Raw genomic sequence first — 19,262 nt, 5'->3', positions numbered from 1 at the left:
GTTGACATACACTTTAAGAAAAAAGCAAATGCTAAAGGTAAGTGTGGAACCTTGGCAATATATACTATATCACAATTTTATTTTTTTTCGAATACCATTCATTGTCCGAGCTGTTGTCACGGAGAGCCAGCGCCAATCGGGGATTAGGCGGAGTACACCCTAAATTGGTTGCCAGCCCATTGCAGGGCACAACAAGACGAACAACCATTCGCGCACACACTCATACCGAGGGACAATTTAGAGTGTTTGATCAGCCTACCATGCATGTTTTTTGGAGGAAACCGGAGCAAGAATGAGCAATAATGAATGAAGAAAGGAATTGTAGCTCCTTCCTTTTTTGATCTCAGAACTGGTTTCATTCAGACCAGATATATATAAATACATACATACATACATACTGTACATCCATACATACATACATACATATTAGGGCTGTCAAACGATTAAAATTTTTATCGAGTTAATCACAGCTTAAAAATTAATTAATTGGAATTAATCGCAATTCAAACCATCTCTAAAATATGCCATATTTTTCTGTAAATTATTATTGAAATGGAAAGATAAGACACAAGACGGACATAAACATTCAACATACTGTACACAAGTACTGCATTTTTTTTATTATAACAATAAATCCACAAGCTGGCATTAACATTATTAACATTCTTTCTGTTAAAGGGATCCACGGATAGTAAGACTTGTAGTTCTTAAAAGATAAATTTGAGTACAAGGTATAGTAATTTGATATTAAAACCCCTCTTAATGTTTTCGTTTTTTAAAAAATTGTGAAATTTTCAATCAAAAAATAAACTAATAGTTTTGGTTTAGTTTTTTTTTAGTTGTGGTGATTGAAATACACCACAAGGTGTCAATGGCGAGTTTTAAATTAATTAGAGATCTAACCAAGGCAAAGTCTGAGTAAGGTTTATGTGTATTTTGCATAGCTACTTTGATTGGGAATACCAGTTCTCTTTGCATTGAGCGCTTTTCTTTTTATACATTATTTTTTTGAGAGATAGGAATATTATTTTTGTTGTGCTTTCACTAAGTGAGAGCGACTTTAACTGTTCTGCCCAAATGCATGATGGGAAGTTGGGCAACCATGACTGGCAGTGGTGGCTGCAAATGGTATACAGTATGTTCTGCGTTGTTACGTTGAGCGTGTTAAGAAAAAGATCGTCTCATGTCATTGCCCCACGTCATTTTCCACCATACTTATATTTGTTGTAAAAGAGTTGCCAAAGCTTAAACCAATAAAAGGTGCGGTCCAATGAACTCCTGTGTCCACCCGCATTTTTTTGCCTTTTTGCTCTCTGTGTGTTAAAACGGCGTCATTGTAAACTGTTTGAGGCAACGCATGAGAGGGTCATTTCGCGCATGCGTTAATTGTGTCAAATATTTTAACGTGATTAATTTAAAATATTAATTACCAACCGTTAACGCGCTAAATTTGACAGCACTAATATACCGCATTGGCGCGAGTATAAGACGGTGTTTTTTTGCATTGAAATAAGACTGAAAAAGAGGGGGTTGTGTTATAGTCGCGGTCTAGACATTATACCCATTCACAGCGCTAGATGGCCGCAGATATCATTGAAGCGATGTTCTGTCATGACAGATCCCAGCTCCTCTCAAGATTAACCAGTTTGCATTATTTTATTGCAGTGTTTTTCTTTATTCAGATTTGTTTCAAGACCACAGTTACAGTTAGACTTCACTTTGATGGTTAATGCAGTTATTGCAATTTTGTTGTTTTATTACAATAGATTAGTTTATCTACATTTCAAAAACCAGAGGCCATTCATTTACGAATGTGATTCCACTTTAGTTTACAAATTTAAATGTTCAGATATTAAGATTTGAATGAGGCAAAATAACATGCTCTCTCAAATATATTGTTATCATCATTTGTTGCGGATGTACTGTAATTATTTTCTGTATAAAAATTAATATGGTGTTTCCAAAAGTCTTTTTTAAAACTTGAGTCTTGAAAAACGGGGTTATCTTATAATCAGGGCTGTCTTATATTCGGGCCAATACGGTATATATACTTACACTTATATATTTATATATACACATTAAGAGTGTGACAATATCTCGATACAGCGATATATCGCGATATTTTGCAACTCGATGGGTTATCGATATGCTCCCGCCAAGTATCGATACTTTTATTTAACATATTGGCCATACAATGGAGTGTGGATGCTGTAAACTGCTCAATGTTTGTTGAGCAATTCCTTGGCGGTCCACTAGGGGCGCTCAGGATAGGCGGTGAGGGTAAAGTGCGCACAAGTTGTCTAGAGAAGAAGAGAGGTAGCTCCAAGTGGGTTGAAAAAATAAAAAAGCTCCGTGAGAACGGTGGAGGAAAAAATGAGAAAAATATTGCTACAAATCACACATGGGGACACATTTTAGATTTTACACCAACAAGAAAGGAAGTAAGGTGAACAAGGACTTTGCTGTATGCAAGAATTGTCTAAGAAAAATAAGTTTCACTGGGAGCTGGTGACGTAGTGGACACCGGAGTTTGTGAGCTTCGCTTTCATCACTTGAGGTAAGAAAGTTTTGCAATGTAATTGACTTTTTAATTTATATGTATTATTTTGATGACATTTGATGTTGAATGATATAAAATAAACCAGGACCCTAAACTGGATGAAAATGAATATCGAACAAGCCCACATGAATTTACCGATTTATTTCAGAATCAATTTCCATCTAGTTTACTACACAAACTGTTATTACTGTCATTTTGATACAATAAGCCAGGGGTCGGCAACCTATGACACGCGTGTCAGCATTGGCACACGAAGGGTTAACCAGTGACACGCGAGCGCATGGCAAAAAAAAAAAAAAAAAAAAGAAAAAAACGCCTTTTTACCTGAATTTCAGACATTTTCTGTTGCGCGCCCTGTTATTTAAGCCACACACACATCCAAGGGAATTCATGTGTAAAGAGACATGGGATTTACTCACGTCATTGCTTTCACGTATAAAAAGATGTCCCGAGAATGGAGCGGGTTGGACGCTTTCACAGACTTGTCCCGTTTTGCCCACTGGCGCTCTCTGTGCGGGAAGGGCCGCTGGCGCGATTTTATAACCTCTGACATTACGTCATTTTTGGTAGGCATCGGCTGTCACAAGGTTGGTCAAATCGTGTTTTATTCCAGAGTCAGCGTTCCCAACGTCGTAACTGCAGCCAATTCAATCTCATCAAGACTGTATTTAAGAGTGTTATTCCCCCACCAAGATCTGCACCCGCGGCTCCACCCGGGCTGGTATGGGGCTAGATCAGTCTTCTAGCCCCACACGCCCGCGCCTTCCTTGGGCACCACGAGAGCTCCACCCGCGCCCGCGGCTTCCATGCGCACCATGAGAGCCAGCCTCCTCGGGGAGAGGCAGCTCCACTCGGGTTCTCGCCCGAGGCTTGCGTGCGCACCGCGATAGGGAAGCTTTCTCTCCCCGGGGAAAGGCTCGCTCCTCGCGGCTCCACCCGGGCCCGCGCCCGAGGCTTCCATGCGCACCACGAGAGGGGGCTCCACTCGGGTTCTCGCCCGAGGCTTCCGTGCGCACCGCGATAGGGAAGCTTTCTCTCCCCGGGGAAAGGCTCGCTCCTCGCGGCTCCACCCGGGCCCGCGCCCGAGCCTTTCGTGCGCACCGCAAGAGCCAGCCTCCCGGGGGCCGCGGCGGCTCCACCCGGGCCCGTGCCTCTCCCCGGGGAGAACAAGTGTCAAACGTCATTACGAGACAAAACATGAAAATTCATTCAAGGAGGAGTCTGACAAGGCAGAGACATTAAAACGTGCTGTGTCCAGGTAGTGTAAACAAAAACACCCTGAAAACCTTTTGTCACTGCTAAAAACACCGCCACCGAAGCAAGCTATCACTTTGCTCACTGCATTGCAAAGCAAGGAAAACCTGATGAAAAAAAGAAAAACTGATGGCGAATATATCAAAGAGGTGATCTTGTCAAGCTCAGAGGTTTTGGTTGATGGCTTGACTAACAAAGAGACACTCAAAAAAAAGGGATAAGCAGCTAAAAGTCACAAAGTAAAACCCCGAAATCAGAGCTGAGCCAAGGAAAACAGGGCCAGGGATCACATTAAGGTAGGCATCTTTTATCTTTGTAATATAAAAGAATATCTAAAATGCTGCATATAACTTACTGTTTAAGTTGATAGTGAACAACTAGCTAGTGAACTGTTGCACTTATTTTCAAGTTTTGACATTTTCTACAATATGCATTTATTTTTTAGTTAATTGAAAAAGAATGGTAGTTATACGATTTCAATATATGTTCATGTTGTTTTCTTTGGGGTAAAATTACAGCTCTGTTGGATATAAAAAATTGGATGTGCGTCATTAATCTCGGTGTGGCACACTGATTGACAAGAAAATTTGAAAGTGGCACTCCACACCAAAAAGGTTGCTGACCCCTGCAATAAGCTATAAAAATGGTTTGAATAGGTTCCAAGATATATAAAGTGATGTGCATGATAATTAATGTAGCCTACATATTAAAAATAGGTATTTATTGAATTTTTAATTTCTATACATTCAATTCATATATTTTTTTAATTCAATACTTCCAACACAAAAAAAAAAATCAGGATTTCAACTCAAACACTATGAAGTAGCTAATAGTTTTTGTTTTATTTTGTTGTTTTTAAGGTGAGGAAGACTGTGACTGAGCAAGTCTGACATCTTAAATGCTGAAGCAGATGGCGGAAGTGCTCAAACCAAGCAACAAAGGTCATATACGAAGAAAAGACCCACCAATTTTATCATTGCCCCACTCCAAGCTCAACTGCTGACACCTACGGCACTTTTTATTTTATTTTATTTATTTTTTTAAAGATTTAAAACTTTAAAGAAATTAAGGGTGCCCTTCATCATGATCTCTCAAAGTGATATCAGTGGTCGTGGTTTGTTTCCTCTATATGTGCAGGGGCACAATTTGCAGTAGATTTATATTTTACAGCAATGTTGCACAGAAAAGGTGTCACTGTTTAATAAATGACTTAAACAGTATTTTTTCAAATGTTTTTTTTTTTTATCGTTTCAACAGTTGTATCGTAGAATGTCATGTATCCAATTTCTGACCAATATATCGATAATCGCTGTATCGTGATATAATCGTTATCGTGAGCCTTGTATCGCGAATCGTATCGTATCGTGAGGTCCCCTGAGGTTCCCACTCCTAATACACATATATATCTATATATATACTGTATATATACAGTAGGGAGAACAAGTATTTGATGCACTGCCAATGGGAAAACCCATTGGCCGTGTATCAAATACTTGTTCTCTCCACTGTATATCTATATATACAGTTTATATATATATATATATATATATGTATATATATTTTTTGTGCAAGTTCTCCCACTTGAAAGTATTAGCGAGTAGAGGTGTGCATCGGCACTGCCCTCACGATTCGATTCGATTACGATTCGGAGGGCCACGATTCGATTCGATTCAGAGGGTCACGATTCGATTCGGTTCGATTCGGCAAGGCATCGCGATGCATTAAAGCCTGGGATGCATTAAAATTCGAAAGCAAAGCATATTTTTCGTGAATCATGAGGCAACACAAGCGGTCAGACATTAAACAACTTTTTATTGACTCTTGTGTCACTCCTGGTTGAAGTCAAATGAAAATAGTATGCTTTCAGATATATATTAAAAAAAAAAAAACAAAACAGATCACAGCATTTAATTAGTGCTTTGAATGAGACCAGAGCTTTCTATTTTTTTTACACACAGTAGCAGCCTTTCACACAGTGCAACATCTGAACTCCTGTGCAAAATCAGTAATAAGAGTCACTGTATTTTAGTCACAACGACCCATCAATAAAAATATTCAAGTAAATATTAAAGAAAACGACAAAGAAAATATTGTAGTGCAGCAGCATCTTTATCGCAAAAAGTCAATCATTTATGGGCGGGGCGGGTCGGGTCAGGCCGGACTTCTCTCTCGCTAACTTTTTTAAATAAATATATATTTGCAGACTTAAACGATGTATGGAAGTTAAAATAAGGAATACTTGTTATAAAATAAATACATTGAAAAAAAAACAAAAAAACAGAGAAGGCGCCTTGGTAATCCCAACCATGAGCCACAGTTGAGACAGTGCATTGGTTGCGCACGTGAACGCCGTGGCCCCGCCCTCCTTTTAATCTAGCCAGGTCCGGATATTCAGAGTTCTGTAACCCTGTAGGCATTTTTGAGGAAAAGTTGTCATACAGCATTTTTAGAAATGTCAATGTCTTCTTAATACAAATCCACTGTATGTCAATGACATAAGGTTCCCATTTTTTTGTAATGCTTGGTTAAAAATAGTCGTTCTCCCAGGCTGGAAATAAATGGCAATGGGCTAAAATTTAAAACATTTACATATCACCACAAAACTTTACCAGTTTCTTGCTTACATTTGTACAAAAACTTTTTGTATTGCAAGTTTTCTGAAATACTATGTTTACAGTGCCTTGCAAAAGTATTCGGCCCCCTTGAACCTTGCAACCTTTCGCCACATTTCAGGCTGCAAACATAAAGATATAAAATTTTAATTTTTTGTCAAGAATCAACAACAAGTGGGACACAATCGTGAAGTGGAACAAAATTTATTGGATAATTTAAACTTTTTTAACAAATAAAAAACTGAAAAGTGGGGCGTGCAATATTATTCGGCCCCCTTGCGTTAATACTTTGTAGCGCCACCTTTTGCTCCAATTACAGCTGCAAGTCGCTTGGGGTATGTTTCTATCAGTTTTGCACATCGAGAGACTGACATTCTTGCCCATTCTTCCTTGCAAAACAGCTCGAGCTCAGTGAGGTTGGATGGAGAGTGTTTGTGAACAGCAGTCTTCAGCTCTTTCCACAGATTCTCAATTGGATTCAGGTCTGGACTTTGACTTGGCCATTCTAACACCTGGATACGTTTATTTTTGAACCATTCCATTGTAGATTTGGCTTTATGTTTTGGATCATTGTCCTGTTGGAAGATAAATCTCCGTCCCAGTTTCAGGTCTTGTGCAGATACAAACAGGTTTTCTTCCAGAATGTTCCTGTATTTGGCTGCATCCATCTTCCCGTCAATTTTAACCATCTTCCCTGTCCCTGCTGAAGAAAAGCAGGCCCAAACCATGATGCTGCCACCACCATGTTTGACAGTGGGGATGGTGTGTTCAGGGTGATGAGCTGTGTTGCCTTTATGCCAAACATATCGTTTTGCATTGTGGCCAAAAAGTTCACTTTTGGTTTCATCTGACCAGAGCACCTTCTTCCACATGTTTGGTGTGTCTCCCAGGTGGCTTGTGGCAAACCTTAAACGAGACTTTTTATGGATATCTTTGAGAAATGGCTTTCTTCTTGCCACTCTTCCATAAAGGCCAGATTTGTGCAGTGTACGACTGATTGTCGTCCTATGGACAGACTCTCCCGCCTCAGCTGTAGATCTCTGCAGTTCATCCAGAGTGATCATGGGCCTCTTGGCTGCATCTCTGATCAGTTTTCTCCTTGTTTGAGAAGAAAGTTTGGAAGGACGGCCGGGTCTTGGTAGATTTGCAGTGGTCTGATGCTGCTTCCATTTCAATATGATGGCTTGCACAGTGCTCCTTGAGATGTTTAAAGCTTGGGAAATCTTTTTGTATCCAAATCCGGCTTTAAACTTCTCCACAACAGTATCTCGGACCTGCCTGGTGTGTTCCTTGGTTTTCATAATGCTCTCTGCACTTTAAACAAAACCCTGAGACTATCACAGAGCAGGTGCATTTATACGGAGACTTGATTACACACAGGTGGATTCTATTTATTATCATCGGTCATTTAGAACAACATTGGATCATTCAGAGATCCTCACTGAACTTCTGGAGTGAGTTTGCTGCACTGAAAGTAAAGGGGCCAAATAATATTGCACGCCCCACTTTTCAGTTTTTTATTTGTTAAAAAAGTTTAAATTATCCAATAAATGTTGTTCCACTTCACGATTGTGTCCCACTTGTTGTTGATTCTTGACAAAAAAAAAAAAATTCATATCTTTATGTTTGAAGCCTGAAATGTGGCAAAAGGTTGCAAGATTCAAGGGGGCCGAATACTTTTGCAAGGCACTGTACATATGCAAATGAGGTGACATATTGGGATATTAGGCATAATTGGGCGTAATTAACAATTGATTAAGATCAATGGAAACTTAAAACTTTGTACATAATTTTGTTGATACAAACCACAAACATGTCCTAAATTGTTTTGTTAAATTTGATCCTTGTTTTTTTTTTCATGATTAAACAGTGAGCCTGGTCAACTTTTCAAAATGAGGGATGAATTTAAAAAAATAAAAATAAAAAAAAAATAGGTGTCTGTGCCATCAATGAACTTTGACTGGCATTTTGATCTCTGAGGACATCTTGAGTCTTAATGTCATTCCAATCAAACATTATTCATATCACTACTGTATTTGGACCACATCTGAATCAGTGAGATTAATTGACATTCGCTAAACACAAATCTCGACTTTGGAAACGGTTAGAAAAATCTCTCCCAGAGTCGTGCAAGCCTCTGGTCCTTTGGACTCTCAGGACAATGCCGATGAGGATGCTTTACTTGCATTCTTGCAGAGGTTTGGTCTTTTCTCTGCCACCCTGTCCAAGACACTGCAGAACATTGCAAACAAATATGAAGTCACACTGGAGATTGAAAAAGAGCTGTTGACCGTCCCACAGAATGGGCAAAGTCCGTTAGATTCATTCGTAGAGGAGAGGCTATTGCCATCTAAAAGGAGAAGAGTCACTTTCAGGGACAAATTGAAAAAGAACAAATATTTGACTTTTTCTTCTCTGTTTGATGTCAAACGATCAGACCCAAAAACTGGGAAGGCAAAAACAATCAAAGCATATACATTCTTTCAGCGGCTCATTTCTGCATATGATGCTGGGCGGCAAGTCAATCTGAAGCGTATTATGGCACATGAACTGTTTGTTGTACCATTATCTTTTGCAGAGGTAAATGGACAACTTCGTTCAGGATCGAAGGCCATACTCGCGACGATCATAACTGCTGGTGTCGAATGCCCTGATCACCTTTATGACAAAGACCTAGACAAGGACCCAATGCTCATAATTGATGGTCAGGCTCTGGTTATTGCCATTGCTAAGCCAGAAGGAGCAAAGACATTTGGAGACCTTGCCGGTGTCTTTGTAGAGGTTGTACTCAAAGGCGGAGCAAAATTCCAACGGTTTGATGTCTTGTTCGATCGCTACCAAACACACTCAATCAAAAGTGGAACACGGAATCGCCGTGGAAGAGGCTTGATGGCAATCCGAAGACCTGTTGAAAGCACATATTTGCCTCTTCCTGCGTAGTTGGGATAACTTCATTTCTCATCAGGACAACATGGCTGACCTTGCTCGATTCCTGTCACAACAGCTGATTCTGAGAGCACCAGTCAACAAAATCATAGTGGCAGCAGGTGGTTTTAGAGGGTGTCAAAGCGTCCAATGCAATACTGAACACAAGTTGCATGGAAGCTAAGTATGAGGAAGCCGACACCAGAATTCTTCTCCATTGCATAACAAGCATGGCATCAACCATTGTTGTTTCAGCAAGAGACACTGAAATATTGATCTTAATAATTGCACACTTCCACATGATGCCATGCAAAAAATTCTGGATAAAAGCAGGTACATCAAAGGAGAGAAAGTACTTCCCAATCCATGCGATTGTGAAACAGCTGAAGATGGAACCACAGAAACTGCTTCCAGCTTTCCATGCACTGACTGGAAGTGATTCCACATCATACATTGCAGGGCACACAAAAAAGTCATGTTGGGATTTGTTTATAATGTAACAATTCTTGTCATGCCCATAGTTATCATGAATATACATTTTCATTATCAACCTGTGGATGTATAGTTCAGTGTTATTGAATAATAGTTAAAGTACACCACAAACTATGGTAAACTACAGTGCTGGTTACAGTCCAAAACTACGTTTTGTCACGTATATTGTTCAAAAAAAAAAAAAAAAAAAAAAAAAAAAGGTGTTGCAAATCTGTCAACTCATTACAAAGATACTGCAAAAAGGAAAAGTCAGCCATCTTGAAAGAGTTGGTTTCCAAAATAGTGTCAGTTCATTTATCTATTACAGAGTATTAGCACACAAAATTTGGTGCAAATCCATCCATCCACTTCAAAGTTATTGGACGGACAAGAAATACACCTGCGCCCATATTTGTTTTGTCGTTTACGGCTAAACCGTAACTTTTCGTGATTGACATACGGCAGAAATGGATTCAGCACCCAAAACTTATACAGAAACACCACTTGAATTACTTTTCCTCAAAAATGCCTACACCTTCTTATTTAAAGCCCTTTTTTGATTTGGGGACCTGGCTAATCTTCCCCTCGCGCTCTCGTGCTCTCCGCGAGTCTGCATCCTGGTATTTCCTTTTCGGATTTCGATATAGAGCACCAAGAGGCGAAAAGCAAACTAAAGACGGGGGGATTGAAAAGGCAAGAATCCACGAGTGGTGTGTGGAAAGGATTTAAATTGATAGTGGAAGATGCATACAGAAAAATGTGTCAGCCTGGCCGAATGCAACAAATGTGGCGCGCGCTTTGCTCTCGTACGAGAGCAGAAAGACTGGCACCTTCACGCTGAGCAGGCATTTTAAAAACAGTACTGGCCTACAAGATGATATTAGTCACACATCGTTATTATCATTTGTTTCGAGGGCTGCGCCCCTTCGTGCTAAGCAGGACATCGTGGAGTTCGTGCATGGTGTTCCTTCAAATGTTATTATTTATTTTGTTTCAGTGCTCCTTAAGGAAGCTTATTCTTTTGTGTTCTGATGCGAGTCATTAAAATAAAGAATGTTATTTAAAAGTTTTTTAGTTTATTTTTGAATATGCAGCTGTTCCTCATTCAGAGAGGCGCGTCCATGCATGTGAGCACAATATCCGAAACAGAAATATATTTAACATACATTTGCAGCGTTATTTCGTTGTCTACGCTCATTTATAATGATAATAAAAATATGTAGACTTTTTAAACATTAAGAAAACTTACGTTTTTTTCTGCCAACTCGAATAAATTAAAATAAATGTCTGTTGCTGCATTATGCCAAGTAAATGAGCATAAACTATCCACCTGATAGAACAGACACACAAATATAAACGATATAAATGTTTATTGTATATGCATCTTACAGTCTTGTTTATCTGGGAGAATTTGTGACAAAGGACAGGTTTTAATTTATCATTATGCACATAGGCATCGTCACAATTGTGATCACACAAAACGCAACCACGCATTGCATCCCCGCATTTGCTCCTCCTGCTGAAACGGGCTCGGGCCTACAAATGAAATGTAAATTTTCGGGGGGGTTTCGGGCTCGAGCCTACAAATAAAATGTAAAATTTCGGGCTCTCGGCCTTTAATACACACTGGCCGGGTCGAGTCGGGCTGGATTTTTTTAGACCCGAACTAAGCTCTAATCGAGAGAGCAGAGAGATAGGACATAACATAACAATGGCTGAAGCGGAGAAAGAGGGAGCGAGAAAGATTATTGATGCACCTAACACATTGAAAGCGGACGTCTGGAGACATTTTGGCTTCTACGAGGTTGGTGGGAAACTTGACCAGAGTTAGGTGGTGTGTAAAAAATGAAACATGAGAATAATAATAAAAATGGGGAAACCAAATCCGTTGCATCACCGGAATTGTGCAGGGAAGATTTTTTAACGTACTAATATATTTTAAAATGCGCTGAATCGATTCGGCTTGTTGCCCGCATTGAATCGAATCGTCCATGCCCCGCATTGGGATGCATCGCCGCATCGATTATTGTTGACACCCTTATTAGCGAGGCCTGTAATTGTCAACATGGGTCAACATCAGCCATGAGAGACAGAATGTGGAAGAAAAAAAAACTGAAAATCACATTGTTTGATTTTTAAAGAATTTATTTGCAAATCATGGTGGAAAATAAGTATTTGTTCAATACCAAAAGTTCATCTCAATACTTTGTTATGTACCCGTTGTTGGCAATAACAGAGGCCAAACGTTTTCGGTAACTCTTCACAAGCTTTTCACTCACTGTTGCTGGTATTTTGGCCCATTCCTCCATGCAGATCTCCTCTAGAGCAGTGATGTTTTGGGGCCGTTGTTGGGCAACACGGACATTCAACTCCCTCCACAGATTTTCTATGGGGTTGAGAACTGGTGACTGGCTAGGCTACTCCAGGACCTTGAACTGCTTCTTACGAAGCCACTCCTTTGTTGCCCTGGCTGTGTGTTTGGGATCACTGTCATGCTGAAAGACTCAGCCACGTCTCATCTTCAATGTCCTTGCTGATGGAAGGAGATTTTCACTCAAAATCTCTCGATACATGGCCCCATTCATTCTGTCCTTTACACAGATCAGTCGTCCTGGAAAAACAGCCCCAAAGCATGATGTTTCCACCCCCATGATTCACAGTGGGTATGGTGTTCTTCAGATGCAATTCAGTATTCTTTCTCCACCAAATACGAGAACCTGTGTTTCTACCAAAAAGTTCCATTTTGGTTTCATCTGACCATAATACATTCTCCCAGTCCTCTTCTGGATCATCCAAATGCTCTCGAGCAAACTGCAGACGGGCCTGGACGTGTACTTTTTTCAGCAGGGGGACACGTCTGGCAGTGCAGGATTTGAATCCCTGGTGGCGCATTGTGTTACTGATAGTAGCCTTTGTTACTGTGGTCCCAGCTCTCTGTAGGTCATTCACTACGTCCCCCCGTGTGGTTCTGGGATTTTTGCTCATTGTTCTCGTTATCATTTTGACGCCACAGGGTGAGATCTTGCATGGAGCCCCAGATCAAGGGAGATTATCAGTGGTCTTCCATTTCCTAACAATTGCTCCCACAGTTGATTTCTTTACACCAAGCGTTTTACCTATTGCAGATTCAGTCTTCCCAGCCTGGTGCAGGTCTACAATTTTGTGTCTGGTGTCCTTCGACAGCTCTCTGGTCTTGGTCATAGTGGAGTTTAGAGTGTGACCGACTGAGATTGTGCACAGGTGTCTTTTATACCAATAATGAGTTAAAACTGGTGCCATTAATACAGGTAACGAGTGGAGCCTCGTTAGACCTTGTTAGACCTCATTAGAAGAAGTTAGACCTCTTTGACAGCCAGAAATCTTGCTTGTTTGTAGGTGACCAAATACTTATTTTCCACTAATTGGAAATAAATTCTTTAAAAATCAAGCAATGTGATCTTCTTTCCTTTTCTATTTTCTTTTTTTTTTGCTTCCACATTCTGTCTCTCATGGTTGAGGTTCACCCATGTTGACAATTACAGGGCTCTCTAATCTTTTCAAGTAGGAGAACTTGCACAATTGGTGGTTGACTAAATACTTATTTGCCCCACTGTATATATATATGTATACATCTCACTTTCAATTTCGCATTCCGACTTGTCGGACCGTAATGTCAACTTGTCTCGACTACTGTTTTCTATTAACTCATATGCTCCCACCGGAATTCTTCCTTTTTTATACATCATCGGTTTCAACTATGCGGGGACAAACCATCTCCAAAAAATATTTTTATTGCAGTTTCAATATTAATGGATATGTGTGTCTTTATGATTGAATACCTTTTGACAAGATGGTCATGTAATTAGTGAGGAAAAAATGGTGACAGTTGAATTGATTTTTTAGTTTCAATTATAACTTAACTTTTGCAGACTTAAAATTAGTGTCCTAATAATTTGAACACAAAAGAACACAGGTCTGGACACTGCACCAAGTGATACAGCAGAAGCTCAAATTACAACAATATCTCTGCCTCTGCCCCTGCCCCTAAACTGCTAGACCTTATGGGTTTGTTGTTCCACTCCATGTCAGTCTGAGATATGGTGATACTTGCAAAATAACAAATATTTAGTCCCTGTAGCTTTCGATTGGGTTGATCAGCTTTGGATTTGTACTAGGCATGAACGATATTGGAAAAAACTATTGTTGCGATTTTTTGGGGGTTGTAAACATATTTGTACTTGAATATTAAATCTGACAAATAAAAGTGCAAGTGCATTAGTCCCCTGAGTTGTTTGCACAAAATATAACAATAAATATAAAACTGCAAAACCGCGAGAAAGTTGTAAAAATCTTTAAACAAAAATATTAAATTTAAAAAAAATGTGTGCAGCTGTATTCTGAGCGGACCATTCTCAGTCCATTTCCTCCACGTCATATGTGTCGATGTGACGCAAAGTCACAAAATTCTGCAGGTGCACGTCAGGCTACTGCGGAAGGTAATTAGTAGAGGTGTGCAAAATTTCCGATTCTTAGATTATTCGCGATTCGGCCGTGGAAGATTCGAGAACGATTCACAAACATCCAAATTCCGATTATTGAAATATGCCAAGTAAAGCGGAAGTACAACACACTCAGCGCGCCGCGCGGTCAATGAGCAACGGAGCGAGAGTAGCTAAACATCATGCTTCTCATTACCCGGCCCCTCGGGTAATGCCAATGCTCAACTCACGGCTCTAGCTCAACTCATGCCACGAGATAAAAAAACACAACAACATACCTGAAGCTGCTACAAAAGTACGTCATCCACATAATGTTACGGTAGATATCATTTATATAAGACTAGATGCACTACGGTAGCGGTAGCGTTTGCAGCACATCTACAAAAAGCTAGATGCAGACGTAGTAAACGGCCGCCATCTTAAAGCAGTACACTTCTCCGCAAGGCTGTTGTAGCGAACCTTCCAAGCAAACCTAATTAACTTTTTATCTAAAATACTCCTAAATCGGTAAAATATTGACTTGAATCTATCTTTAAAATAGTTTTAAAACTTTCACATGTCGAAAGTTGACAAAAGGGAAATTATGGATTAACGGGAGCAATTTTAACAACTTTAACGGTTGATTCACAACATTAAATTAATTGAATGTAGTTTAAAGCTGCTGATACAGAATGGGGACTGGAGTTTTTTATTTACTGTTATTTTTGTATATATGTTTACTGCTATATGTTAACTTGATACTGAAATAGTAGTTTGGTTTAGCCTGAGAGTATTTTTGAACAATTTTGGAACAAATGTACAAAATATTAAAAAAAAAAAAAAAAAAAAAAAGGGGGGGGGGGTGCATCAATAATCGTTTTAGAATCGAATCGGACCATCTGAATCGTAATCGAATCGTTAGGTGCCCAAAGATTCCCAGCTCTAGTAATTAGGGTCTTCCTTGACAGCGCAGGTGTGACACGGAAACATAACTCAGCCTTTAACTGTGACGAATAGCAGAAACATTTTAACTCACAAATCTCCTGCCTTTCTGAAAGCTGTCACAGGAATAAAAAGAAGACATTCCTGCAGCTGTGTTATGTATTTGTCTGCATATCGGCCACCTTCTTCGCTTAGCAATTCTCAACTGGGTCTCATAGGTTTTTGGCCAAGATTACGAGTTTATCCACCATTGTAGGCCTGAGACAAGAACGTTGGCACTTAACAATGTTCCCACTTGCACTAAAAAGTCTCTGATGGGGAGTTCGTAGCAGGAATGCATAGATACTTGCGTTTCAAATGGTCGAACATGTTTGATGTATTACTTCTTGTTGAGGCAACCATGGCGAGGCACTGTTGACAGGGCGGTTTTTTGTTCCTTGTTATCTTGTCGTTAACCAAAATACTTCCAAATTTTGGATGTTGACTTTCTTTTCAAGACAGTCTTCAATCGCTTCCTTTCCTTCCGTGCTTTCAGTTTGAGAACGGCCCGTCCTCCCTCCGCTCTGCTGTTCGGCCCCTCCCAACTCCACTCCACTTTAGCAGGGGGAGGGGCTGATGACTGCTGAGCTCAGTTTCTGCACACCTGTGCTGCCTCTATTCTGAGCAAGTAATAATGGATGTTGAGCTCTCCTGCTCTCTCTCGCTCATTTTCTCGACTACTGTGCTCGTCGGTTCTTTTTCCTCTGTGCACTCAGTTCAGCACACTCTAATCCGATCAGAGAGCTGGCCAAAGAAACATGCCAACCTGTGTACTTGCGGGTACGTCAATGTACTTCAGAATAGAGGCAGCAATATAGCGCCATACTTCACAGCCTAGTGTCCTTTTGTGTTTACAAACCAGACCGCTGTTGCAACTCACCTGAAATTGCAGTTCTTTTCAGTGGTTATCCGAATCTTGCTGTCATGTAGAAACTTGAGAACTTGCTACAGTATGTGCTTTTTGCAAATGTCCAATTAATGATATTTCAGATTATTACATATATACAAGACGACAAAGGTGTCACTAATACGGATTTAATATTGTTATTGAGCACGTTTGTGCCCCCTCTTAAGTCCTGGCTGGGGTACAGCTGGCACAATACAGTAGCTCGAGCAGGGTGGGCTGTCTCCATAGAGATGTATGGTCAGTTAAACTGTTAAAACAGTAAAGCTGCTGGGCTCTCACACTAGCAGCTGCTTCATTGTAACAATTCATTGTGAAGCGAGATGCAAAATGGCAGGAGCAAGAAGATTTTTTGAGGGGCAGAAACACACAGTGCTTGACATTGAAGTCGAAGTGATGAAAGTCTAATAACCACTGAAAATTACTTTGTGTGCCATACTGCATATAGATTGTTTCAGTGAGGAATTGCTAACCTGACCATAAATTAATTTTAGTACCAAAGTCATTGGCTCTCATTTTGATCCAAACATTTCTCTGGGTTTTGCAGCTACTTGGACGTACTTTGTCAGAGACTTTGCACTGAAAACCGTGACATCAGCTTAAATGTACAGGCAGTTGCCCAATGTGTTGAAGACCGCATCCAGCTATTCTGGGAGCAAAGTCGCAATGAGGGTCATCGTAGGGGAGCATCTGCCCTGATGAATTCCGTACGAGCACTCTGTCGAGGCGAGCGTTACTAATGAAAAAAAGAAGAGAATAAAGGGTTGTTGTTGTTGTTGTTTTAAAGGGTTATTGTTATTGGAATGTTACTGTATTCTTGTTATTTTGTTATTGTTAATTTTTATACAAAAATAAAGAATTTGAGTGTTCCAGAATTTTTTTTTGTGAATTAATAAGCATCAACAAAAATTTCATTGCTAAATTAGTAAAAAAAAAAAAAAAAAAAGATTAGTCAACTATTCGTGAAACTAGTAGGTTGACTAATCAGGAGAAAATGAGTCATTAGTCATAATATCCCCCAAAAATCCGGCTGTGGCCATTCACAGCTATGTCTTGATACTCGGTGATACATGCTACATGGAGTTTTTGGATCGAAAAGAGGTAAGTATGTGATAATATCTCATTAAAATCTTGGCGTCTTTAATTATACTCTCTCATTAGCCACGTTTACATGCTGACTTTTATTCATACTAGAGCTGAAACGAATACTCGAGCAACTCGAGTAACTCGAGTTTAAAAACTGATCCGAGTAAATTTATTCACCTCGAGTAATCGTTTATTTTGACAGCTCTAAGCATCACGTTTCGCTCGGACTACTTTTAATGCGGGACAACGCGCTGACGTCACGTGCGTAGAGGAAGAAGCAATAAAAAAAATATAAAAAACATTTCCGCAGCCGACAGCCGCTCCAAACTACGCCGACGTTGCTAAAAAACTAGCCCGCGTGATGTTAAGTTGGTAGCAGGTAGCATCTTAGGAGTCTCATAGAGATCACATGTATGTTGAACTACATGCAATATGATAGACTCGGCCGCGTCTGGGCAGCGGTAATAAACAGCGGCCATCTTAAAGCAGTAGAGCGCTAAGCGCTAATAAAGAGCGCTAAGCGCTAAAAAATAAGATTAACGTTACTGTCTGAGTCACTAGCTCACGCAACGTTAGCCCTGCGGAAGGCTAGGTTTCTATTAATTATGACCACTTTCGATGCGTGGCTAACGTGTCTTACATACAGGCTTTAACATAACATAGCTTTGTGGAGTGATAAGGGTGTAAAATAAAAACTCAATAATGCTAACTATCAATTTAAGCTTAGTAGTCATTGCTGGATAAAACACCAAGTAGCACTGGTCCCTAATGTGCTCCAATACAGCCTGTATCATACATTTATCTTGAACACTGCAAAAACACAAAATCCTATCTGGACTTACAGTTTAGAGTAGCGTAAAACTTAACTAGAACTTAAAAATGGCTTGACACAAATAGAAATTGAATTGAAACAGGTGGGGAAAAAATCTAACTTTTAAGTGATGTGTGTTATCAAGCGTAATGGCATTTTTAGGTATAAATATATTTATATTTTAATAAGATCTAAAAGGTTTTTTGAGTGAAAGCAGTGAATTTGTCTTTTTTTAAATTCTAGTTACATCAGAGATGCAATTGTTGGCTGTTTTCAACAATATACATCGAAAATAAAGACATTGATTGACTGAAAATGGTTCAAGATTAGATGAAATGTCTTGTTTTCTCATGTATATTTATAATTGATCTTCACCTAAAAATATATTTGTTTTATCCGATTACTCGATTAATCGATAGAATTTTCAGTCGATTACTCGATTACTAAAATATTCGATAGCTGCAGCCCTAATTCATACCGATTCAAATCATTCCGAATGAAAATTTCAGATCAGCTGTTTACATGTCACTTCATCTATTCCGATCCAGCGTTTACATGTGTCTGCCTTTATTCCGAAAGGACGTTTGACCACTGCCGTCTGACATGCGCAGATTAATCAAAACAAAGCGTCACGTTGCAAAACATGGAGATGGATCGTCAGAGTGCTGCTGTTTTAACTTTAACCCTTGAGATTCGAAGGACGCACCGGCGCGTCCTCAGCGCACGTCGTCTTTGAAACGCCCTCACGTTTTAATTACGTCACCCACATGCCGTTGGTTGGTCTCGTTTTAAAGTGCGGAAGTTGCGGTTTACTCTCGTTATTATTTGAAGTCAATCGACCAACTAAAATGTGAGATATTGTCATTTAAGTTTTATAGTTTTATTGTCCTCTCAAAAAAACATTAAAACGCTGCATGGATCATTTGTTTATGTCTATATTTCCATCATTTCTTGTCCTTTTTCAAAACGGAAGATCCATGAAAAAAACACAAATCAAACGAACCCTTTCGAAGTCACAGTGGAAGTGTGGAAGAGTGGAAATGCGTTTTTTTTTTTTTATAAATAAAACTGCCGTGCGAGGTTCCACCGAACGAGAGGGAGGAGTGTTCTGAAGCAGCGAGGTGGCGAGCGACGGCCGTTTGGTTCGAGCGAGCGACTTTGTGTGACTTAGAGAATGAACGGAAAACTAAATTTACCGCAA

The 19,262-nt window shown here is 39.7% G+C and overlaps 1 protein-coding gene across 2 annotated transcripts in view; it reads left to right on the top strand.

The window, feature by feature from the left end:
* The window catches only part of LOC130916744 (uncharacterized), a 93,298-nt gene extending 76,350 nt beyond the window's left edge, over positions 1-16,948 (top strand). For both annotated transcript variants that reach the window (XM_057837685.1, XM_057837686.1), the window contains one exon: positions 16,712-16,948. In XM_057837685.1, the coding sequence (XP_057693668.1) occupies positions 16,712-16,904 (193 nt within the window). In that variant the 3' untranslated portion in view covers positions 16,905-16,948. The remainder of the gene's footprint in view (positions 1-16,711) is intronic.
* Positions 16,949-19,262: the final 2,314 nt, after the last annotated feature.

This window comes from Corythoichthys intestinalis, chromosome 5 (assembly GCF_030265065.1).
Source record: "Corythoichthys intestinalis isolate RoL2023-P3 chromosome 5, ASM3026506v1, whole genome shotgun sequence".
NCBI lineage: Eukaryota > Metazoa > Chordata > Actinopteri > Syngnathiformes > Syngnathidae > Corythoichthys > Corythoichthys intestinalis.
This window is presented reverse-complemented; position numbering and strand designations above follow the sequence as displayed.